The sequence below is a fragment of the Zootoca vivipara genome, chromosome 6, assembly GCF_963506605.1.
Source record: "Zootoca vivipara chromosome 6, rZooViv1.1, whole genome shotgun sequence".
Taxonomy (NCBI): Eukaryota; Metazoa; Chordata; class Lepidosauria; order Squamata; family Lacertidae; genus Zootoca; species Zootoca vivipara.
The window spans coordinates 20,732,543-20,757,870 of NC_083281.1; the positions used below are offsets into that span (position 1 = coordinate 20,732,543).

At 46.4% G+C, this 25,328-nt stretch overlaps 1 protein-coding gene across 1 annotated transcript; it reads left to right on the forward strand.

The window, feature by feature from the left end:
• The first annotated feature begins 12,898 nt into the window (after window positions 1-12,898).
• On the forward strand, window positions 12,899-24,455 carry LOC118087291 (C-X-C chemokine receptor type 3-like). Its single transcript, XM_035119815.2, has 2 exons — window positions 12,899-13,162; window positions 22,322-24,455. Exons 1-2 carry the CDS (start codon window positions 13,160-13,162, stop codon window positions 23,417-23,419), a joined length of 1,101 nt encoding a protein of 366 aa, XP_034975706.1. The 5' UTR covers window positions 12,899-13,159; the 3' UTR covers window positions 23,420-24,455.
• The last annotated feature ends 873 nt before the right edge of the window (window positions 24,456-25,328 follow it).

Here is a 25,328-nt window from a genome sequence, read left to right on the forward strand (position 1 = left end):
CCCCTGCTACTTAATGGATCCAATTGGCTTCCAAAGAGTGGTAGGGGATGTTTTATCCCATGTCGATGGCCTTTCAGCTGATTCCCTGGTGGCCTGCTGGAATGCGGAGTTAACCAGCGCTATTGACTGTCTGGCTCCGAAGCGCCCTCTCAGATTGCATGGAGCCCGGACAGCCCCGTGGTTTTCCCCGGCGCTGAGGGCAATGAAACAGTCGTTGAGACGGCTAGAGCGCCAGTGGCGGAAAACTCATTTTGAATCAGACCGGACACGGGCTAGAGCTCAACTTCGAGCCTACCAAGTGGCAATGGCGACGGCGAAGAGGACCTTCTTCACCGTCTCCATCGCATCTGCAGAAAACAGCAGCAGGAGACTCTTCCAGGTGGTTCGCAATTTAGCGGAACCACCTGCTCCATCCGGGCCCAGTACGGGCCACATGATCTCCTGCAATGATTTTGCAAAGATTTTTGCAGATAAAGTCGCTCAGATTCGGGAAGAGGTAGACTCCACCGTGGGAGCAGGGCCGGGGCGGGGGAGTGCTAGAGTCCTGTCTAGTCAAGTTTTGTGGGATCAATTTCAATCTGTTACCTCCGAGGATGTGGACAGGCTGCTTAGACGAATGAAACCAACCACCTGTCTCCTTGATCCTTGCCCATCCTGGCTTATAAAAGCTAGCCAGGAAGGGCTGGGCGATGGGCTTCGCGGGTTGGTAAATGCTTCTCTCCATGAGGGAGCCTTCCCAGACCCGCTGAAAGAGGCGGTTATTAAACCGCTTCTTAAAAAACCATCTTTAGATCCGGCCAATATGGCCAACTATCGCCCAGTCTCAAATCTTCCATTCTTGGGCAAGGTGATTGAGCGAGTGGTTGCGGAACAACTCCAGGCACGCCTGGAAGAAGCGGACCATTTGGATCCCTTCCAGTCAGGATTCAGGCCTCATCATGGGACTGAAACTGCCTTGGTCGCACTGGTCGATGATCTCCGGCGGGCTAGGGACAAAGGTAAGAGCTGTTTCCTTGTTCTGCTGGATCTCTCAGTGGCTTTTGACACCATCGACCATAACATCCTTCTGGACCGTCTAGAGGGCTTGGGAGCTGGGGGCACTGTCATGCAGTGGTTCCGCTCCTTCCTCCTGGGCCGTGTTCAGAAAGTGGTGGTGGGGGATGAGTGTTCAGACCCCTGGGCTCTCACTTGTGGGGTGCCTCAGGGTTCTGTCCTCTCCCCCATGCTTTTTAACATCTATATGCAGCCGCTGGGAGAGATCATCAGGGGGTTTGGGCTGGGTGTTCATCAGTATGCTGATGATACCCAGCTCTACCTCTCTTTTAAATCAGAACCAGTGAAGGCGGTGAAGGTCCTGTGTGAGTGCTTGGAGGCGGTTGGAGGATGGATGGCGGCTAACAGATTGAGATTGAATCCTGACAAGACAGAAGTACTGTTTGTGGGGGACAGGAGGCGGGCGGGTGTGGAGGACTCTCTGGTCCTGAATGGGGTAACTGTGCCCCTGAAAGACCAGGTGCACAGCCTGGGAGTCATTTTAGACTCACAGCTGTCCATGGAGGCACAGGTCAACTCCGTGTCCAGGGCAGCTGTTTATCAGCTCCATCTGGTACGCAGGCTGAGTCCCTACCTGCCCACTGACTGTCTCTCCAGAGTGGTGCATGCTCTAGTTATCTCTCGCTTGGACTACTGCAATGCGCTCTACGTGGGGCTACCTTTGAAGGTGACCCGGAAACTACAACTAATCCAGAATGCGGCAGCTAGACTGGTGACTGGGAGCGGCCGCCGAGATCACATAACACCGGTCCTAAAAGACCTACATTGGCTCCCAGTACGTTTCCGAGCACAATTCAAAGTGTTGGTGTTGACCTTTAAAGCCCTAAACAGCCTCGGTCTGGTATACCTGAAGGAACGTCTCCACCCCCATCGTTCTGCCCGGACACTGAGGTCCAGCTCCGAGGGCCTTCTGGCGGTTCCCTCATTACGAGAAGCCAAGTTACAGGGAACCAGGCAGAGGGCCTTCTCGGTAGTGGCACCCACCCTGTGGAATGCCCTCCCACTAGAGGTCAAAGAGAACAATTACCAGACCTTTAGAAGGCATCTCAAGGCAGCCCTGTTTAGGGAAGCTTTTAATGTTTGATGGATTTCTGTATTTTAGAATTTCTGTTTTTTTGGAAGCCGCCCAGAGTGGCTGGGGGAACCCGGCCAGATGGGCGGGGTATAAATAATAAATTATTATTATTATTATTATTATTATTATTATTATTATTATTATTATTACCACAGAGTTTTGTGTTCAGAACCCAATTCTTTGCAGAGAGCTTCTGTCAAGGGCACCAGTTTTGACTAAAGTAACAATTTTTGCATGTCATCCTAGGACAGAATGCAGGGCTTCACTCATGTGTTTGGAAGCTTGTGCTTCTCAGTGGAGAAGAAAGCAATGAATCAGAGTTGCTTTCTGAACAGATTGGATCCGACCATTCTTCCTTCCTGATGCATATGGAACAAAGTTTCCCTGCTCTCCAAAAACCGGTTGTCCAGTTTTTTTTTTGAAAATAATAATAAAATTTCAAAATGGCATGCTTTGTTTCTAAATGAATGAATGAACAGCTTTGATGGTTGCAAATTTTCATTTGCTAGCATCTCACCACCATTCACATGCAACTATAGTGACATGCTATTTTTTTCAATACATGAAATCACATTTCATGTATTGTTGGTCAAACTTTCACTAGTTGTGTTCTCTCTCTGCTTTCTGGGCTTTTTCACAGGATCATCTTCTGTGTCTTCTACAGCTTTCTTTTACTTTCAAAACCTATTTTCCTTCTCTGTCACCTGCCTTTATCTCTCCTACCTTCTTGCACTCCGTGTCGTCTTTCACCTGCCTTGGTTTTGTTTTCCTGCTTTCTCTTTGCCTCCTTGCCCTTTCTCGGCACTTTTTCTGCTGCCCCTCTGTTCCTTGTCTTACCTTCTTTCCAAATCCTTTATCAACAGTGGCCTGTGTGCTGCCTTTTCCTCTCTGCTGGCATCTTCTTCCACCTTCTCACCCATTTCAACCCTTCCTTTCTCTCATGTTCTTCTTTCTTTCACCAAGTCTATTTACCTGTTGCAACCTCTGGGACATGGGTAGGCAAACGAAGGCCCGGGGGCCCGGATCCGGCCCAATCGCCTTCTAAAACTGGCCCATGGACGGTCCTGGAATCAGCGTGTTTTACATGAGTAGAATGTGTGCTTTTATTTAAAATGCATCTCTGGGTTATTTGTGGGGCATAGGAATTCGTTTAAGAAAGATTTAGCAAAGCGGGGGCCCCCAATTCTTTGTTGTGGGACTATATAGAGCACAATCCACACCGTTCTAAAAAGGGAAGTCCAAAACATCTATTGGACCAGAAAGAGCCCAGATGTGCTAGCCACATGGGTGGTGCTTGTCCACTTCCTCCTAGCCAAGGGGAAGTTGTGAAGTACCAAAGATCTTCAAATCATTGAGATCTCTCTCCGAAGAGAGAACTGAGAATGAAAATGTAGAAGTCACCATTCACCCAATTAGCAATTGTTCGAGTGCCTTTTTAGTAACATATATAAATGCCTCCATTTCAGGCATTTGATGATACCCCCCCCCCCGTGCACGAGCTTTGGATATAGAATAGAGCTCCAAGGCATCATTGTGCCGCTATTGAGCTGGCCTTTCTCCCCGGATTCACACCGTTCCTCAGAAGACAGGAATGGTCTGCCAACTTTTGGTTGCTCCAGAAGGGGACAGGCAGCCTCTCATCATGACTCCAGACACCTCGAAGGAGATTTAGGTCCTAGACAGAGTTACAGTGAAAACAACACCAGGAAAATAATAATAGAATAATTTATTGTTCATCTAATTTCCTGCTCCTCACTTCCCTTTCCTGGGTGATTTAGGAAAGGCAAGGAAGACACCATATAAGGAGGACAAATACCCTTCTTTTCCCATCATAGCACCCTCATTGCAGCCACATCAAGTGGAGTGCTAGACAGGGGGTAAGCAGATGGGTCTCCTCGTGCTTGCTCTGCAATTAGATTATTCACTCTAAGCATATTTTGGGGGGAAACGTAGCAAACAATCAATATCAAACGAATGAGTGAACCAGTTCTTTGATACAGAAAACCTTGGTTTCAGTACAATTTTTCCATTTTTCTGTATGTGGGTTGCAATGTGATGGGGCAAGATTTATCAAATTTCCTGTTAACATTAAAAAGCATTGGCTGTGATTCTTGCACACACACCCCCATCTTTCTTTATGTTAGGATTATGGACAGGGATGAGTGAAGTTGTCAACTTCTGTTTCTCTCAGTTTATAATTTGTCCTCATTTCCACATCAGTTTGCGAAAAAAAGGTCCTCATGATGATCCATCAACATTTTAGTGTGAATTCCTCCTAATATACACATTTTGTACGTACTTTTGCATGAGATACACATTTCAGAAAAGCAATTTGCCACAATATTTTGCCCATTGCTATGCTACCTTCACCAGTACACTTCACCTTGGAATGTGCAGTTTTGTACACATTGGAGAACTGCAAAATTCAGGGAAGTGAGAATTTCAAAGGACGGGTGTGTTCCAGTTTGCACGTTGTCTCAGAATGGGCAAATTAGGAAAGTTCACCTTTAAATGCAAGCCAAATCAAATGTCCCTACTCAAAACTGAACTCAATGCAAAAAAAAAAACCCTACACAGGTAATCTCCCAGGACATTCTATACAAGATCTCAAAGCAGCTGTTTTATTACAGAGAAATTTCAGGAACAGACTGGAAAGAGAAGTTGCTGAATTGGAACTCATTACCAAGCTTAAAACCATGGAGCCACCTGGGATGAATAAAGACATCAGATTCTTATCTCATTATGCATGATCAAGCTTTCTTTAGCACCTCAGCCATTGCTCTCCCCCCCCCCGGATTAATTGCAGTCATCAGCAGTCGTTAACAGCCATCTACAGGTTTACCACTCCCATCAGCCCATCACCCATTCCCACCCACCCCCACCACCCTCTGTATATATATATATAAGGGTCTGACACTTCTGTTTCAAGTGTATCTGAAGAAGTGTGCATGCACACGAAAGCTCATACCAAAATAAAAACTTAGTTGGTCTTTAAGGTGCTACTGAAGGAATTTTTTTCTATTTTCCTACACAGGTAAAACACCAGAAAGTTGCCAACTCTTGTGTGGTTGAAGGAGAAGTTGGAGCCTCTGCAACTGATTTCGCCCACCCATGCAGCACATATCCTCACACCACTGTCATGTCTTTGACAATTGCACACAAATAAGAAGTGGAACTGTTGCTGAGCTCATGCCACGTAACGTCTTTCTCTCTCTTTTACAGCCCTGGTTCCCCCCCCCCCTTTCTGATGTATTTCCACCTGGCTGCAAAGTAAGCAAAGTGCGAAATCAGAAACCACAAAGAGAAGAGGGGAGGACAGAAAACCTGCCAGCCTTATGGGTGATGATGAAGGTGTGAAAACGAAACCCCCATGTGTGACTTACACTGTCTTCCTGTTGAGCTCCAGAGTGCCACCCTGGCTGGGGAAAGGCAGAACTGATGCTAAAAGGACCTGAGCAGGTGCCGAGATGGTGTGATGAAGATGTTCAGAACAGAAGAGCTCAAACACCACGAGCACCTACCGCATTTATTTATTTCATAACATTTCTATGCCGCGTGATCATTGAAAGAAACGCTCAAAGTGGTTTGTGTAAAGAACAGCGCAATAAAATTGTTGGCAAAATAGGTAAAAACAATTGTTTTAAACATTCGAAAAATAATACCAATAGTAGGCTTTAAAACAGATTGAAACACATGCTAATATTCTATATATCTGAACAGGCTTGCAATACTCTACCTACCTGCTTGCCTACCTTTTTATAAGGACCTGAATGCAGCAGACCATATGAAGAACGAGGGGAAGGAGAGCTGAACCAGAGAGTTATTTCCTCCTGCGTCTGCTATGCAAATTGGGAATCTGAGCTCAGATTGTGGGGGGAAGAACCTGCTGAGCAACTGCTCTGTGCATATTACTTTTGGTTTTGTTGGTTTGAATGATTTTTTTAAATTAAATTTAAAGAAAGGCATACAAAAGGAACGATCTCATTCGGTTCAAACCAATTAGCTGAACGTAAAGTGGCGTTGAGGATTGTTGCAAATAACATCATCAGTTGGAAGAATTGAGCAGACAAATAAATAAAATCTCACGTGTTCCACTTTTTAATTAATAAACATCTTCCTTGCAGGTTCCAGGCTACCTTTGGCATATTTTTCTCCCTGTTGCTCTCATGTGCCTTCAGCTCAAAGCTGCATCAAAGAGAAACAGGGGTCTGTTCAACCTGGCACGTCGGCGCATCAAGAAAAAATCGTGGTGGGCCCTTCTCTGAGAGATGTTGCCAGCAGATGATGCAACCTAGACAGCACACCAAGAAGCTCTATAGAGACTCATCAACCCTTTTGTCCAAGTCTGCAGGGAGTTTGGTCTTAGCATCAGCCTGCCTTGCAGACGACTGCAGTCAGGTTGTGCATCCATAGCAGTGACCAAAGGAGGAATGACCTCTGGGAGAAGAAACGCTATGGTGCATCTGCAGAAGCACAACCAGACACCTCCATCTGCCCCAACATGTCTCTCCCATATCAGTCTCTAAAGCCACAGCGGGTGCTGCAACCTTCTAAGCATTTGACTTCACTCCCAAAGGCCCTCTTCTCCATTAACTCTCGAGACAGACGGATGCCAACAAAATTCAAGGCTATTTGTTTGGAAATCTTCCCAGCACTTGGAAATTGCAACTCTTGCTCCCTTGGACTTCACTTCAGATCACTTTTGTCCACATCCCAAACTCTCACTGCTACACCACATCAACCCTCTTCTGGGTTACACTTTGACTTTGTCCCTCTGTTTCTTTACTGGGTAGGTATTGTCAATTTTAGATTACAGTGGTACCTTGGTTTACGAACTTAATCCGTTCCAAATCTTAAACCAAAGCATTCTTAAACAAAGGTGTTGTTTCCCATAGCAGCGGGGGACTCAATTTACAAATGGAACACACTCAACAGGAAGTGAAACATGTTCTTATTCCAAGGCAAAGTTCACAAACCAAAAAACCTACTTCCAGGTTTGCTGCGTTCTTAATCCAGGTTGTTCATAAACTATGTGTTTCTTAATCCAAGGTACCACTGTACTTGATGTGTAAATCCCTGTCTAAGGAACTGGAGGAAATGTGGATGTATCACAGAGCTAGAGTGTAGACCAAGTTTTTGTACACATTCCTTCAGAGTCTATCTTTCAGGGCCACACACCAACTGAGGGCAGGATGAAGCCTGCAGCAGAGCAAAAGTGGGAGGGTCGACCCCTTCTCTCCATCTTTCTGCTACCCCTTTTACCTGTCTTTTGTTTCAGCCACTCTGAGAACAGGATCCTGAACTAGGTGGCCATTTTGTCTCATCCAGAAGACTTTTCTTACCACCTGCAGACAACAGCTTGACTAGATATTTCAAATTAGACAGTGTTCCTTATCTCTGCAACTCTTGCCAATGTGAACCATTTCGCTCTGCCAAATCTCCACTTGCAGCTCTTGAGCGGCTCCTGAGGTCTTCCTCCTCTGTTTCCAAGCATGACTGGCAAGAGATCCACCCCACGCACTTCCCACTTTTGCTGAGCAGAAGCGAGAACCAGTTTCACATCAATCTGCTGTGCATACATGTGTCCTGAAGTTCTCAAGATCTTGGAGTGCAGGAATGGCAACCAGCCCTATTGGGAACTCCACGGAGAGGAAATGAGGCCCCCTCAAGAATTTCAGCAAGGGGCCATGCAATGCGGATGCTTCTGTTACTTGCATCCAAGGTAAGATGCACAACATCTTGCCCCACCCACCCCATTTTGCCTCTGGAACCTGCTCCTTTGGCACTTGGAGGATTGGCCAGGTGGGAAGCCAACCCTCAGGCTGAAAGAGGGTTCTCAACTCCTGCTGCAGGTAGCCAGCTTGTGTGAAAGAAGTGTATTGGTTAGAATGTTGGACCAGGACCTGGAAGACTAGGGTTCAAATCCCCCCACTCAACCATAAGCGCCGACTCCTAGGGGCCAAGGCAGTTTCGGCGCCCTGAATATTCAGAGGATGTCATGCGATGTCACACGGGGCTCCCCCAATCCTCTGGAGAAACTGGTGCCTCTGCATTCAATTCACTGTGGGCCAGTCCCAGTCTCTCTAAGCCTGACCTACCTTGCTAGGTTGTTGTGAGGACACAAATAGGAAGGGGGAGAACCATGTGTGCCTTGGAGGAGATGTGGAAAATAGTAATAATAATACTAGCAGGAGCAGCAGCAGCAACAGCTTTCATATCGCTGAACAGAGGAAGTTGCCTTACACCCGTCAAAGGTTGGTCCATCTAGCTTTTGTCTACATTAAATGGCAGTGGCCCTCCAGGATTTCAGGTGAGGAACATTCACAGCCCTACCTGGAAATGTTGAGGGTTGAACCTCTGACCTTCTGCATGCAAAACAGATGCTCTGCCACTGAGTTCTTGCCCTTTCCCATGAATGATGCACATGTACAGTATGTGTGATTCACTCTTTCAAAATGACTGGCCAGGATAGGGCAGGGGATGATTGACAACCTTGGGTGCAGGTAAGAGATGGCCAGCTTGTGGGCCTCCTGAACAAACTCAGATTGGTTGGAGTTATGAAACGGTGGTAAATTAGCTGTACATATTTATTCCTGTTCTCTCTTGGCATGTTTTTATTTTTTAAAAAAATTAATTTTAAAAAGGAACAACCAGAAATGTTTCTGATGGCTGTCCACAATTGAATGTTTTCACACCTCTGCTAGATAAAGTCTCTCCTCTTTACAGAGGGGAGGGGTTGTGAGTGGAAGCCGCTCCCACGTAGGCAAGGGGGCGTTTCAGCCCCTTGCCTACCTGCTGCCGTGCCACGCCTCCGGTAGCCAGCCAATAGGGCTGGCTCGGGGGCGGGGTTAGCTGCAATTATTGCAGCAGCGGCAGACCTCAGCCTCCATTTTGCGCCAGGTTTTTCCTTCGGATCTCCTGCCCACCCTCCCTTTAGGTCAGGCTAGGTTTTTGACATTGCTATGGACTTCAGTTGGTTGCTTTGGTTGCCCAAGGGGTCTGGTAGGAGTTTTATGTCCATTTGGCAAAATTGGCTCATGCCTCTTGGTTTTTCGTCTTCCTTTGTAGCAAATCGTCACAACTTTATTGGCGGTTAGGCATTGGTATATCCATGATGTGTCGGAGGGGCCAAGGTTCGTGACATCGCCTACCCCTCCATCTTTAGGGTATTCCGTTAAGGGAATCCGGTGGTTGTGGATCCCGTCCGATGCCCTGCTGGTGGCTAGGGCCATGGCATGACCCCCGGTGGCATCAGGGGGAGCTTCCAGTTGTATTTGCATCAACAGGCTCCACCTTCTGGTTGCTAACCTTTGATGACTCCACACTGAACGGGGGGAGTCATCTAGTCGGTTCAGTCCAATGCCTAAGCAATACCACTCACATGCTGTAACCAATAAAGTTGTGGCCTTTCCCACCCATTAACTATAATACATTGTGTCCACGTGTCTTTATTTCCCCAAGCGGGTGGGTGGCGGGTTCTCGACTCACAGTTGCTCCTCCTGGTTTCACCAGTTCTACAGATATGACTTCAAATGCCCCGTTGGCAGAATTCTGGCTGAACATTCATTTATTTGTATCGTCTTGAATGTATGGACACCAGTCATCCCTTTATGTTTCTTGACGATCTGAGCCTGGAAAAGAAACTGTCGCATTTCTTAAAATCAAGAGTTTCACTTCTCTTCAGTCTGGCCTGGGTTATTCCAATACAACAAAAGAGCTTTGAAGATGTTCTCAAGGCAAATCTAAAAAGAAACGCAGTATAAGCACAGAAAATTGGGAAACACTGGCCTGCAATTGGAAAATAGCCTTTACCAAAGGCATCATGGACTTTGAAGAAGCACAAACTGAGAATGAAAGGGAGAAACAAGCCAAGAAGAAGGCACATTTGGCAAGTCCTCACTGTGATTGACTCCTGCCCAGAAACCTATGCATGTCCCCACTGTGGAAGGATGTGTGGATCCAGAATTGGCCTCCACAGTCACCTACGGACACACCATTAAGACCGCATTCATGGAAGACAATTTTACTTAGCTACTTACGGGACCGCCTCTCCTGGTATCCCCCACAGAGGACCCTAAGGTCCACAAATAATAACAGCTTAAGGGTCCCAGGCCCTAAAGAAGCCAGATTATCCTCCACAAGGGCCAGGGCCTTTTCAATGATGGCACTGACCTGGTGGAATGCTCTGTCCCATGAGAATAGGGCCCTGCGGGACTTGATCTCCTTCTGCAGGGCCTGTAAGACAGAGCTATTCCGCCTGGCTTTCAATTTAGCCTGATCCCCCACTCCTTTTTCCCTTCCTTTTTTTAAAAAAATAAAGAAACCCTCCTGGGTCCCCACATTAAAATTCTTCCCTGGTCTCCTTGCTGGCCTTAGCAGGATTAACTTGGCCAGTTCTAAACAGGGAAGGACAGGGTATAAATAAATTATTATTATTATTATTATTGAAGAAGAAGATTCCAAGTGTCAATACAGCCAGCCAGTACACTCTCTCTGATCAAGCTACTCCTGTTTGTTTCATAATAAGGCAACAGATAAAGTAGAGTTGACTGCAGGCACATAGCAAGAAAATGTTCCTGTTTGGGTTGCACTTTGACTAAGGTTATGCCCGTTGGGTTTAGGTTCAGTCCAGCCAAGATTTGGTGCTGGGTTCAGCCTACCTTCAGGATAATGTTGCCAACCATTTTTACCAGTCTTAGCCCTGTGCTAGAAAGGGATTGGTTTCATTGATGTGTGATGTGTGATATTTCAGTGAACCAAGCATAATTGGTGCAGACTGGGGGCTCCCCCAGAATTCCCTTTGCACCCTACTTTCCAAGCAGTTCTCTCTTCTTTTGGTCCCTGTGCTTTCGCTGGGCGAACCCATGTTTTACCGTTGAATTGGAGAAAACGGCAATCAGTTTCCCCCCTGATTTGCCATTTGCTCTGATTCAGCAGCAAAACTCAGGTTTTCCCAGGAAAAGAGCTGGACACGCCCAAAGGAGGGAGAGAGAGAAATAGAATGCTCAGCTGTGAGGGACAGGGGATATCGCGAAGTCCCTCCCCTCCTGAGTTCCAGCCCATCCCCGAGCGCAGGGGAAAGCAGGGAGAGTTCCGTCTCAAGTGGGGAAGCAGGAAGTGGGGTCCGAGGCTCACACAGGGTAGCGGAGCCAGCATCCCAGGTGGGACAGGAAGGGGGAAGCAAGGGGGGCAGACCTGTCCCCCCAACTCCGGAATTGCGCAGAAAACGTAGGAGATTTAAATCCTGGACCTGTGCTTGATTTTCATGGTACAGAAGATACAGGACATTTTGAGAAAACAATTGTTACAACAGTAAACAAGTAACTTGCCCTGATAAAATCGCAGGCTTTTATCATGCCATGTGTTAAAGTTTCATTTGATTACTCTAAGAGATGGTGCCACATTTTCCCACGAGTGCTGGGTGGATTCCTGCCATGTTCCGAACAATTTATGTGTTTATTATTATTATTTTGGATTTAAAATAAACTATTTCTTGTTAAAACAATCACAATAAACCAAACACACACATCTATAATTCACAACAAATCCAGTCCAGTCAAATCCTTTCAAAATCATAACAAAATAAAACAAATCATACAATTCAAATCAAATCATAACAAATCAAAACAAATCATACATTTCATATCAAATCATAACAATCAGACAGAATCAGACAAAATCAGACAGAATCAGAATCAAATCAGACAGAATCAGACAAATCAGCACATACACATATCAAAAAGGAAAAAACACACACAAAACACAAAAACAAAACAAAAATTAAGAAACCTCCCAACATTTTTGTATCGCTTCCCTCTTTCCAAATGCTTCTTTTATTATGCTTCTTCCTCCTTAAATAAAATTGATTAAACCAAACTATGTTACCCTTAAATTCTTGTTACTGCAATTAATTTCTTATGAGTCTTAATCTAGGCAAATCACCAGTTTTGAATTCATACCTTCTTTACAAAAATATTCTTCCACGTATTTCCATTCCTCCTTAATTTTTTGTTTTGAGACATTCCTAATACTTGCCGTCATCCTCGCTAGGTTCATACATTCTGGCAGAATTTATGAACTTAGAATTTAAGAATTTACAATTTATGTGTTTAATAAACATTTGCGATGCCTATTCCGGGTGACGCGGATCTACACTTAGGAGGAAGATTTCATCTTTTCATGCACTTGAGACAACGATCTCTCTCTTCTACATGTGCTTAAAAATACAAAATCTCTGTACATGTTTGCATCTGGTGAGGGGAGCAGGTCTGGTAAAAACAGTTGGTGATCCTAAATCAATTACAGTGGTACCTCGGGTTACAGACGCTTCAGGTTACAGACTCTGCTAACCCAGAAAGAATACCTCGGGTTAAGAACTTTGCTTCAGGATGAGAGCAGACATCGCACAGTAGCGGTGCGGCGGCAGCAGCCGAAGGCCCCATTAGCTAAAGTGGTACCTCAGGTTAAGAACAGTTTCAGGTTAAGAGCGGACCTCCAGAACGAATTAAGTTATCAACCCAAGGTACCACTGTGATGATTCATTGTGATGAAATAGTTTATCAGCTTCTGGCTTCAAGTATGCACACACACACACACACACACACACACACACACACACAGCTTTCTTCCCCCTTTTTAATGTACATAATGGATTCCACTGAGGGAAAGTAGGTTTCACTCCTACTTTCCACTTGATGCTGAATTTCTTATTGAGAAGTACCTCTTTCAAAGCCTCATTGGGAGGTTTCTTTCTGCCCTGGCTTCTTCGACCCATCCAGTCGTCGCTGAGAGGAGGGGGACATGCACTCTGCACGATGTCAGGAGCCTGGCAGGCCAGGGGGAGGGAGGCAAATCTTCAGCCCCCTTTCATGCTGTGCAATCATACCATACTTTTACCTCAGCAGACTTCCTGCCCTCCGCTCAGCGGAGAGAGGATATAAAATAGTCTAGGCCAGATCAAAGGCTCCATCCTCTGCAGAACCTCCTCCCGTGTACTCTGTTGGGCTACGTGGAGTCTAACCACTTCTAGCTATGGTGAGTTTCCCCATCTCTGGTTATATTTGTGATTGTATAATCAAATAAGGCATAGACAGTGCTGCTTCCAATCTACTTTGCTCTTAAAACTGGGTTAATTGTTGTGTGTGTGTGTGTGTGTGTGTGTGTGTGTGTGTGTGTGTGTGTCATTTTCCCCATCCACACAGAAGTTGCTTAAAGTGGGTTATTAATATGAAAGAAAACCTAGCAATAACACTTAGCTGATGATATTGTTGTCTGGCTTTTGATGGGGCTACACAGGTTTGTAGACTGCATAAAGCGGTGGGCAGGGAACGTAAAATTTTACTGAGCATGGGTGGGTGGGGAGCCTGATACCTTGAAAAAACAAGTGCGGGGACAGAATCATAGAATGGTAGACTTGGAAGGGGGCCGAGGGTCATCTAGTCCAACCCCCCCCTGCAATGCAGAATATTTCTCCCAACATGGGGCAGAAACCCACGCCCCGGGGATTAAGAGTCTCTTGGTCTGCCAACTGAGCTACCCCATGTGAAATAATTTAGGAATGCACAGTTTGCCAGAGGACATTGAAGGTAGGAACTGTTCTCACTAGACTGCTAGCCTTGTTTGAATGGAGCTGATTATCAGGCTGCATTCATATCCGAAATGGGGAACCTGTAGCCCTTCACATGTTGTTAGACTGTAACTCCCAGCACTGACCATGCTGGCTGGGCTCACGGAAGTTGGGAGTTCAGCATCGCCTAGACAACCACAGGTGCCACATCCCAGATATTAGATTCAAACTTCCAGCATCACCGTTCTAATAAGCCCCTTTGAGACATTTAAAGACTCAAGAGCTCGACCCGTTGTGCAGCGAGAAACAACATTGCAAAAGGCATGGAGAGCCAGCAATCCAGATTTGCCTTCTGAGATTATTTTGCAGCCTGATCCTATGTGCGTACAATTGAGGAGTAAGGAGTCCTGTTGAGCTCAAGGAAGCTCACTCCCTGATGTTCGAAGGATTCCAGTCTCAGATTTGTTGCCTCCAAAGTTTAAGAGGAGCAAAAGGGAGACCCTCCTCTAAACCTATTCCCGCTGACACTATATATGTCTCTGATCCTAAAGAAGATAACTCTCATCAGCAACAAATTGATGTTACTGATGAAATGGATAAGCCACGAGGGGATATTTATGACACTCTCTTATACTGAAATAAATGGGGTGGGTGGTTGTGACTGTACAACAGAGATTCATTCATAACTATTTTAGAGACTGCTGCTGCAGTTGACTTTCATTCGCAACTCATGACCTGCAATAGCTTTTCTTTTCTGTTTTTCTTGTTAGTAGTTGGATTTTGACTGCGCTTGCCATGACTGTAGTAATGGTTTTGTTATTTATTTATTTTTTTAAAAAATCTTGTTTCAATGTATTATCTGCCGTTCACCCTAAGGTCCCAGGGTGGGTTACAACATTTCAAAATACGTTGAAAACAGTTTAAGTTTTAGAGAGCGACTGCAGGTCGGAGAAGATGATGCTGAGCTAAGTGGGTCAAGATGCCGACAGAGAATAAGGCACCCCCTATGTTTCCCTCCCTTATCCCACTGCCCTAGAGGCATGTGCAGAGTCCTTCTTTGAAGAAAAACTCGTGATTGTTCCTATCAGCTGTTTGGAGAGAGGCAAAGGAGCTTGATTTCCTCCTTCCAACTTGTGCAGCATACAAACCAGGTCAGGCTATTTATCTGTCCATCTGTGACCTATGCGGCATACATTTATGGGATGTCACACCTCAAGGCTCTTCTGTTTTATTTTTCTTTATTTAATTTCGATGATGATGATGATGATTCTCTTCAGTTATGCGCACACCATACATTTAAAGCACATGCACGCACCCCAAGAAATCCTGGGAACTGTAGTTTGTTAAGTTAAGCTCTGTGCAGGCAAACTACAGTTCCCCAGGATTCTTTGGTGGGGGGAGTGCTATAAATGTAAAGTGTGTGCTTTTGTTGTTTTTGCCAGAACAGACTTATCAGGGCTGGAAACTGTGACTGACGTGACTCTCTGGGGTGACTCACCTGCCGCCTGATTCTTTTCAGAGTTGGAGGTGCCAGGAATCGAACACAGGACCGTTGGTTTCGTGATTGCACATGTGTTGTTGCCCGTGAACTCCCAGGCTCGTCCACACTTATCTTTGTTCAGAGCAGCTGGCTGGTGCAACTGCTGCATTTTTGAAGTGCACAGCTCTGGCAAGAGCGGGGTGCACATAGCTGAATGGGAGCCAAAGCCCCCCCCCCGCATGCTTTCACAGCAGGAGATCTCTTTGATCTCTTCACGTTCCGAGGGACATGATTGTGGCATCTTGGCTGACAGTGACAAAAGTAGTTTTCTTCTTCTTTTAATCTTTTTAACTGGGCCTGTTTGAAGCTGTAGAGACCACAAGACGGCTGCCTAGGGTGATCAGATTTCATCCTCCTGGTTGACTTGAAACGAGTCGGCCGGAATCAAGAGCGGCATTGCACCTTAATTCAGGAGGAGGGTGGAATATGACCCAGTTCGCGCTTAAATGCAAGCTCACTCAATTCGCTCTCTGAAACAGCACAAGAACTGAAAGGCAGCCGTCCTTTGAAACCCACGCATCCGACTTTTGCAGTTCTTCATTCAAGTGCAGTGGTACCTCGGGTTACAGATGCTTCAGGTTACAGACTCCGCTAACCCAGAAATAGTACCTCGGGTTAAGAACATTGCTTCAGGATGAGAACAGAAATTGTGCGGCGGCGGCAGCCGGAGACCCCATTAGCTAAAGTGGTACCTCAGGTTAAGAACGGTTTCAGGTTAAGAACAGACCTTCAGAACGAATTAAGTTCTTAACACGAGGTACCACTGTAATGTCTGCAAAAATGCATATGCTAGCATAAAGTGTGCATTACATTGCACATATAAGGAAATCAGACATTAAAGTATATAACAGTGCTTTGAAAAATAATGTGTAAAACGAGAAACTGAGGAGGAACCACAAACTGCCATACTTGTCCCTCCTTGAGCATAATGACAATTGATTCTGGGGGGGAAAGCTCAGTTAATTTAAAAGGGAAGATTTACACTGGAGTAAAGGATGAAAGATGTGTGTGTGGTTCTTTCTTTTTCTTTTCTTTATTTCTTTTTGCTGTTACCTGCATTGAACTTGTTTAGAGCAACATTTGAGACATGTTTCCTGGAAGTATGTGTGCATTAAACCGCATTCTGGAAAGTTACTATTCTTGGGTTAACTCAAAAGTTGGTTCTCTTGCAGGAATGCAGCCCACATACATGTGTGTTTGGTGTGTATGAGACAGAGCAGAGGTATTATTTCTCATGGCTGACACACACACACACACACACACACACACACACACACTCCTAAACTGCCATCTCTGGCATGCAGTCCTGCAGGCCAGGATCGTTTACTAGAACTTATTATGTACAGTGCTGGATCCAGGAGAATCGCGAATGATGTGCAGCAACCATTGTCTTGTGCTTGCGGTGGGGAAGCTGCTTCAAAGGGTGCGATGTGTGTCAGGGAGGAAGTTGAGGGGGTGAGGAAGGGAGGGAGACCAGTGAGAAGGTAGCGAGGGAGACATGGAGATGGGCAGTGGCAAAAGAGATATGAGAGAGAGAGAGAGAGAGAGAGAGAGAAGGTGTGGAGAGGAAATGGTTGCTGACAGTGTAGGGGGAGAGATAAGGTTGCAGATAAGGTTGGATGAAATAGAGATGGGTGAGAAGGTGATGAGAGAAAGAGGAGAGGGCGAGAAATAGAGAAAGGAAGGGCGCGCAAAGCTGTTCTTTTGTGTCCTCCTGCTCAAGAGTCCTTTGTCTGACCACTGTGGGAATCAACATTCTAGGCCCGATAAGAGCTGATTCAGCAGGGTTTTTGCTACACCCTTAAGGTCAAGCAGGCTATCTGGAAGTACGAATTTAGGCAAATGTCGCATAGGATTCACTGCCCAGCCCGGATTTATTTTTGGGTGGGTGGGTGTCAGGGACTGGGCAGAGGAGGAATAGTGGAGACCGCCTCCCCAGCCTGATCCTTCCAGGGAGGAGGAAGAGGAAGACAGTATAGATTTACAACAGGGGTTTGCGGGCGGTCACAGCTTGGAGGCAGATGAGGGGGGAAGTTTGGAAATAATGGGAGTGGAGGAGGAGGAGGAGGAGGAGGAAGCGGGGCGACAGCTGACACACATGGTGTCCTTGGAAAGTATTCCAGACCCTCCATCCCCCAGAACCCGGCGAGCCTTGAAAGTAGGAGAGCAAAGAGCTCAAAGACAGAGGGCACGTAGCAGCACTCGTAGAAGTGGTGTGTGGAGATTCACTCGGGACAACGCCATTATCCAAGAACCTGGGTTCTACAGCCCCTCTCTGTAAATATTGAATGAAAAAGGACAGTGAGAAACCTTCCCTTGTCTTTAGACTTTCCTGGGCAACCAGCCATGAGCCGCTGACAGCATCCTGACAGTGGGTTTCCTACTGCTTAACTTCATTTATAAAATTATTAGACTATACCTGAAGGAGCGTCTCCACCCTCATCGTTCTGCCCAGACACTGAGGTCCAACTCTGAGGGCCTTCTGGCAGTTCCCTCACTGAAAGAAGTGAGGATACAGGGAACCAGGCAGAGGGCCTTCTTGGTAGTGGCGCCCTCCCTGTGGAACGCCCTCTCATCAGATGTCAAGGAAATTAATAACTATCTTACTTTTAGAAAATACCTCTAGGAAGCTCTGTATCAGGAAGTTTTTAAAGTTTGACGTTTGTTTCTATTATGTTGGAAGCCGCTCAGAGAGGCACAGGCAACCCAGTCAGATGGGCGGGGTAAAATTCATGAAGGTGGTGATGGACTCTCCTTCCTTTGAGGTTCTTAAGCGGAAGTTGGATAGCCATCTGTCATGGATGCTCTAGCTGAGATTCCTGCATTGCAGGGGGTTGGACTAGATGACTCTTAGAGTTCTTTCCAACTGTATGATTATGATTATTAAACTACCACTCATCAAATATTAGAGCAATTTCCAACACACCCTGTAAAATAAGTAAATAAAACACATGAGCAGAGATGGCCGTGGGGTGAATAATAATAATAATAATAATAATAATAATATATTATTATTATTATTATTATTATTATTATTATTATTATTATTATTATTACCTTGCCCATCTGGCTGGGTTCCCCCAGCCACTCTAGGCGGCTTCCAACAGAACATTAAAATACAATAACCTATTAAACATTAAAAGGTTCCTTAAACAGGGCTGCCTTCAGATGTCTTCTAAAAGTCTGGTAGATGTTTTTCTCTTTGACATCTGGTGAGGGGGTGTTCCACAGGGTGGGTGCCACTACCGAGAGGGCCCTCTGCCTGGTTCCCTGCAACTTGGCTTCCCGCAGCGAGGGAACCGCCAGAAGGCCCTCGGCGCTGGACCTCAGTGTCTGGGCTGAACAATGGGGGTGGAGACACTCCTTCAGGTATACTGGACCGAGGCCATTTAGGACTTTAAAGGTCAGCACCAACACTTTGAATTGCGCTCAGAAACATACTGGGAGCCAATGTAGGTCCCAGTCACCAGCCTAGCTGCCGCATTCTGGATTAGTTGTAGTTTCCGGGTCACCTTCAAAGGTAGCCCCACATAGAGCGCATTGCAGTAGTCCAAGCGAGAGATAATTAGAATGTGCAGGTGCCATTGGCAATGGTCCCTTATTGGTAGGACACACTTTGGCGTATCTTATGCTGAGTCAGACTATTTTGTCCACCTATCAGAGTATTTCGCACACTGGTTTCTCCCAGCTGTACCTGGAAAAGCCAGGGATTGAACCTGGGGGCTTCTGTGTGTGCAAGGAAAATGCCTTGCCTCCAAGCTGTGACCTGCAGTTTCCCCACATGGTGAAAATGCTGGGGACCAGGCCTGCACCCAGGTTCTGTTTGCTTGGAAGGAGATCTGTGACGATTCTGCGATGGATGGGATTGCATTTATACATGAGTACAAGCTGAGTGATGTCCGACTAACAAACACCTCAAAGTTCACTGCTCCCCTATCTGATTTCTAGGGGCAATGCTACCATCATCCCTGAAAGGGCTTTTGGAGTCTTAAACTCAGCGACCATCTCTGACTTCCCATCTTTTGTTCTCTTTTTTACACACACACACACACACGGTGATGACATTACCATATTTTTTCCGTATATTAGATGAGGTCCCCCCCCCCCCGGGAAAACTAACCTAAAAAATGGGGTGCTCATCTTATACACAGATAGTGCATCGGGGGGAAGGGGGGGTTGATGAGAGACGGGAGGCAGAGATTGCCAGCAGCGTTTTTGCAAGTGAGTCATGGATGCGTCCAGGGCTGCTGCGGATTTGCTGTTGTTGCAGCCATAGAGTGGGCGATTTGCGGCTCCTGTTGTGTTGTGTTCAGATGATTGGTGGGCTCGTTGACGCGCGCAATCCTCCCCCCAAAAAGCTCAACAACTCTGGGCAATTTCACCCCATTTTCTTAAATTTGCCCCCCCCCCAAAATAGGGGGCTGGAGAAGGAACTGGCAATCCACTCCAGTATTTTGCTATGAAAACTCCATGGACATAAACAAGTAGAAGCTTTGAGAAGGAAGTGAGAGTTTCCAAGGCATGCTCTGGTTCATTGGTTCACGGAGAGTCGAATACGACTAAGATGACTAAACAACAACAAAATTAGGGGGCATCTTATACATGGGGGTGTCTTATAAGCAGAAAAGTATGGTACCTCAAGCAAGGGCAGGGGAGTCAAAGGACAACTCCGCTTTTGCATTACTTTTGCCTCATTGGGAGAGATGAGCAGTAGGTTTGCCCCCAAACCAGCTCTGTCAAGCACCTCCTCGTGCGCCCGAGCTGAGGGGGCCATTATAAGAACTACTATTTAAGAATTGGCACCTACGTTTTCTCGGAGAGGGGCTGTCTAGTTTTGATTGATTGTAAGCCACTCCAGGAGCATTTTGGGGGGGCAAAAATGCTCTAATTAAATAACAAATCAATAATACCATACTTGGGGAGGGGGAGACAAACTACCAACCTGTTTGGAGAGCCAAAGGTACAACAAGAGAAACGTCTTCCTCTGTGCTGTGATCACTCGTTCCCCGAATGACTCTGTTGACAGGTTTCGAAAGATGTGGTGGTGTCTTGAAAATCTGCAAAACCGCCTTCACCAGAGATGGTGGAGGGGCAAGTGAAATGAAGTGTGTACACCACAAGGAACCAACGAGCTAAGCGTCCCCTCTTCTACTCTCAGAACTAAGCTTTGAATTGTGGGGCCGGTGAGGCAACGCAGGAGTGGGATGAGGGTCAAATAAGGGGAGGGGTCCCAGTGGAACCTAGACTCTAAACTTTCGGAGGCAGTGGTGTGCATGTGCGAGAGGCATTCTGGTCACGCTCGCATTTGCACATTTATTCCACGAGAAGAAGTGAGTTGCAGTTTGTTCAGGGTGCTGAGAGTTGTCAAGAGATGTCCCCTATTCCCCTCCCAGAGCTACAATTTCCAGAGTTTCCTGTGAAGAGGGGTCGATTGCCTACCCACTCTGGGAAATGTAGCGGGGGGAGGGGATAGGGGTCTTCTAAGAACTCTGAGCCTCTTGAGCAAAACCACAGCTCCCAGAATCCTTTGCAGGTAGCCATGACTGTTCAGTGTGGTACTGCAGCACTTTAAAGGTGTATGGTGTGAAAATGGCCTGGTTGTAATGAAAAGGGCTGCTCGCTAAAGGAGAATAAGAGAATAAGAGAACATGGAAGGGAGAAGAGGAGCAGTACACACAAACGGGTTCTGTCAGGCAGGGCGAAGAAGAAATCTGGTGGTGAATCAACACCACAAAACCATTTCCCCTAACCTCCCAGAGGTGCCCAAAGCTCTGTGTGACAAATGTGACCTGGATGTGTGATGGGTAGGAAAGAGCCAACCATTGCTCAAGTCCCAAATCCCTTTAAAGCAGAGCTTTCCAAACTTTTCATGTTGGCGGCACACTTTTTTAGACGTGAATCATTTCGCGACGCAGTAATTCAGTTTTACTAGCAAACCCGAAGGTTAAACCAACTCCTCTCCATCCCCAGGAGGAGCGCGGGGAGCTTGGACTAGTGTAGGAAGAGTTAGACCAATATTATGGTATATTGTTTTATTTCAGGTTTGATCTGCAAAATTGCTCTTTCTATCCCCTTCCTGCTCTTATTACATATACTTTTGTTGAGCAAACTGCTGAATTCGATCTCTGTAGGAGGCCCATTAATGAAGCTCACCAGCTCCTGACTCCCCTCAGTTTTAGCCAAATCATATTCCCCTCAACAGCTGCTAAAGTGCACAGTAATTGGAGCACCAGGTACAGCTTTGGGGTTTTTTAACCAGAAAAATAATGTAGGTGGAAAGGGGTTAAGCCCTCCCTCCACACACTGCTTCTTCGGGGAAACTGACAGTGCTTACCACTCCTGACCCAGCAGCTGCGTTTCAGGTTTTTTTAATATATAAAAGATTTGAGATATCTGATCACAAATCTTCCATGCTAGGCATTGTCTGACCCTAACAGAGCAGGGAGAAGGAAAGAGAGCTTCCAATGGCAACAACTCTGCCTGCCTGCACACTGTCTCACCAGAGTTGCACATGCCCTGGTTTTCTCCCACTTGGATAACTTGAAGGTGACTCAGAAACTACAACCAATCCAGAATGCAGCAGCTAGACTGGTGACCGGGAGCAGCTGCCGGGACCATATAACACTGGTCCTAAAAGACTTACATTGGCTCCCAATATGTTTCCAAGCACAATTCTATGTGTTGGTGCTTTAAAGTCCCAAACGGTCTCAGCCCAATATACCTGAAGGAGCATCTCCACCCCCATCATTCAGCCCAGACACTGAGGTCCAGCTCCGAGGGCCTTCTGGCGGTTCCCTCACTGCGAGAAGTGAGGTTACAGGGAACCAGGCAGAGGGCCTTCTTGGTAGTGGCGCCCGCCTTGTGGAACGCCCTTCAGTCAGATGTCAAGGAAATAAACAACTAACTGGCTTTTGGATGACATCTGAAGGCAGCCCTGTAATGGGAATTTTCTTTGAATGTTTAATTATATTTTTGTATATGCTGCAAGCTGCCCAGAATGGCTGTGGCAACCCAGCCAGATGGCCATGGTACAATAATTATTATTATTATTATTATTATTATTATTATTATTATTATTATGTTTTAGAGTTACGTCTGGAATCCAAGTGAGGAAGCTGACATTGCCTCTTTCATGGACAACAACACATACCTCAGCTACTATGATAGCAACAATGACACCTTGCTCTGTGGCTCCGACAGCACCCAGGATTTCAGGCGCTATTTCCTGCCTCCGTTCTACTTCCTGATTTTCCTCCTGGGGCTCTGTGGGAACGTGATGGTGATTGCCGTCTTGCTGCGTGCCAAGGAATCCCTACCTGGGACGGATGTGTTCATCTTGCACCTAGCTGTCGCCGACGTCCTCCTTGTGTTGACCCTTCCATTCTGGGCTGTCCAGGCCATGCACAGCTGGGTCTTTGGGGACGTAATGTGCAAGATAGTTGGCAGTGTTTTCAAGATCAACTTCTACGCCAGCATCTTCTTCCTGGTCTGCATCAGCTTCGACAGGTACCTCTCCATTGTTTACGTCATTCGCATGTACAACCGCGGCGGCAGGTCCTCTCTCATCTTCCTCAGCTCGTTGGCCGTTTGGGCCCTCTGCATTCTCCTCACGCTTCCGGATTTCATTTACCTGACCTCTGAACCTGATTCCCGCCAAAACACCACCTCGTGCACCCTCAATTTCCCCCCAGGCTCAAGCTCAGCCAAGTTCTTCATCCGCATCTTCAGCCAACTTCTTGCTTTCTTCCTCCCACTGGTGGCGATGACCTTTTGCTACATCCGGATCATCCTCAGCCTCGTGAACTCCAAAGGCTCCAAGAAGAACAAGGCCTTCCGAGTCATCTTCGCTGTGGTGGTCGTCTTCTTCCTCTGCTGGACGCCCTATCACTTGGTGGAGTTTATCGAGACCCTGATCGACTTCAATGCCCTGCAGAAGGATTGCGAATGGGAGGCCAAACTGGACATGGCCGAGACGGTCACCACCAGCTTGGGGTTCTTCCACTGCTGCCTCAACCCACTGCTCTACGCTTTTGTGGGCATCAAGTTTCAGAACAGGTTCCTCGACCTTCTCGAATCCTTTGGCTGCGTCAGCCATGCGTTCCTGCAGAGACATGCCAGGAGCTCCAGCCACCGGAGAGATTCAACTTGGTCTGAAAGCACAGAGGCCTCCTACTCGGGGCTCTAGGAAGCCTAGAGTTTCCCTGCTCATCCAGAGTTTCCCAGTTGTTGAGCCAGCCAGTCAACAGCTTTTAAGAGAGTCAAAAGTGGCACCCCCCCCCTCGATGCACCCATGCATTTACAATTGCCCCACTCTCAACACCAACCAACCAGGGCTTACAGATTTCTGAAACACCACACACACACATGCCCTTCACAACCTATTTACCAGGGGTGACAGTCAGATGAATGTTCACACTGCGAGCAGTGGTTGTTTCTTTTGTACCACTTTTTGAAAACAGCGAAAAAATTGTCACCTGTCTCCTAACTAGGCTAGCGCTGAATGGAGCCTCCTGAGGTCTGGGCCTCAATGGAAAAACATAATTCAAAAGTACACTTCCAAGATTCCGAAGAACTACCCTACAAAATATGGATTTTGGGATTTTGATTCTTGAAACGTCCGTTTCCATCCACAAGGATTTTCTAGTGTTTTTTTTTGTGTGGAAAGCTTTCTGGTGAACATAGCTATTTCACACTTCACTTACACAAGTCACACCCTTTTGGTGTTTACATTCAGGTTTTGTTTTTTCTTCTTCACTTCCTCACCACAAACTCTCAGACAGAGAGTTGTGACTTCAGAGTTTTTGAGACTCGCACCCAAGACATTTTGAATGTAAATGTTTTTGGAACTTTAAAGTTTAATTCACCTTCCACCCAGTGAGAAACATGGAACCAGAGAGCTCTTGAGCTCATGTCCGGCTTCTGGGATTCCCACAGATGTCTAGTTGGTATGCGGTGAGAGCGGGATGTTGGTTTAGCTAGGTCAGGGGTATGGAATCCTTTTCTGCCAAGGGCCACGTTCCCTTCTGGGGGCCACATTCCAGTGGTGAGTGGGACTAGAGGCAAAAGCAGGTGAAGGAACAGGTCTGCATTTTTTACTTTTGTATTGGGGAGGGGGGAGAGAGGGAAAGCAGCCTACTGTGGAAAGGTAAGGATTCTGATATGCACACAGCTTTGGTAGGCAAGCAAAGGCAGGATCAAAGGTCAAGGGCACATTCCTTCCAGACAGGAGAGCCAAGTGGGGGCGGGGGCGGGGCAGGGGCCGCCACCCCAAATGTCCCCGTGACACACCCGCATGCCCTGCAGTGTGTGTGAGTGATGTCAGAATGCCCCGTGACATCCACACATGCTGGCGGGCATGCTGACGTCACGTGACCTGGGCCCACTCAGTCATGGGGGCAAGGCAGCTTCCATGCTTCCATGCAAGACCCTCCAAGTGTCCCTGTTTTCCAGGGACAGTCCCAAATTCACAGAAGCCGTCCCAGTTTCTGATTTGATCCCAGAATGTTCCACTTTTCCCTAGGACATCCCTATTTTCATCGGAGAAATGTTGGAAGGCGCGGAGTTTTTCTTTCTTTCTTTATTTTTTAATTTTAAAAATTATTTTATATAGATTATATTGATATAAATATGCGTGCCAACCGAATCTATTATCAAATCCTTCTAAATCCAACAAATCTGTATTTTGTTACAACATCCATTCCTTCAGCCAACAGAGGCGAGATGCTTCATAGTATAACTTCAAGCCTGGCAAGGTGAAGTCCCCTCTTTCTTTAATGTCCTTTAACAATTTAAATTTTATTATTGGTTTCTGGAAGGCACAGAGTAATGCGACCGCCCCAAGCCAAGGAGATAAGTAAAGAAGACGTCTGAAGGAAGCCCTGTATAGGGAAGTTTTTAAATGTTTAATGCTTTATTATGCTCTTTTATATGTTGGAAGGGCAAGGTATAACTAATAAAATTATTATTATTATGGAATAAGACGTCCCTATTTTCATCAGAGAAATGTTGGGGGCCTTTGGCTTGATCCAGCAGGGTTATATTTCCATGGGATGTCCAAGACAGCCTGTTGAACCGGGTGCTGGAGCCAAATATGT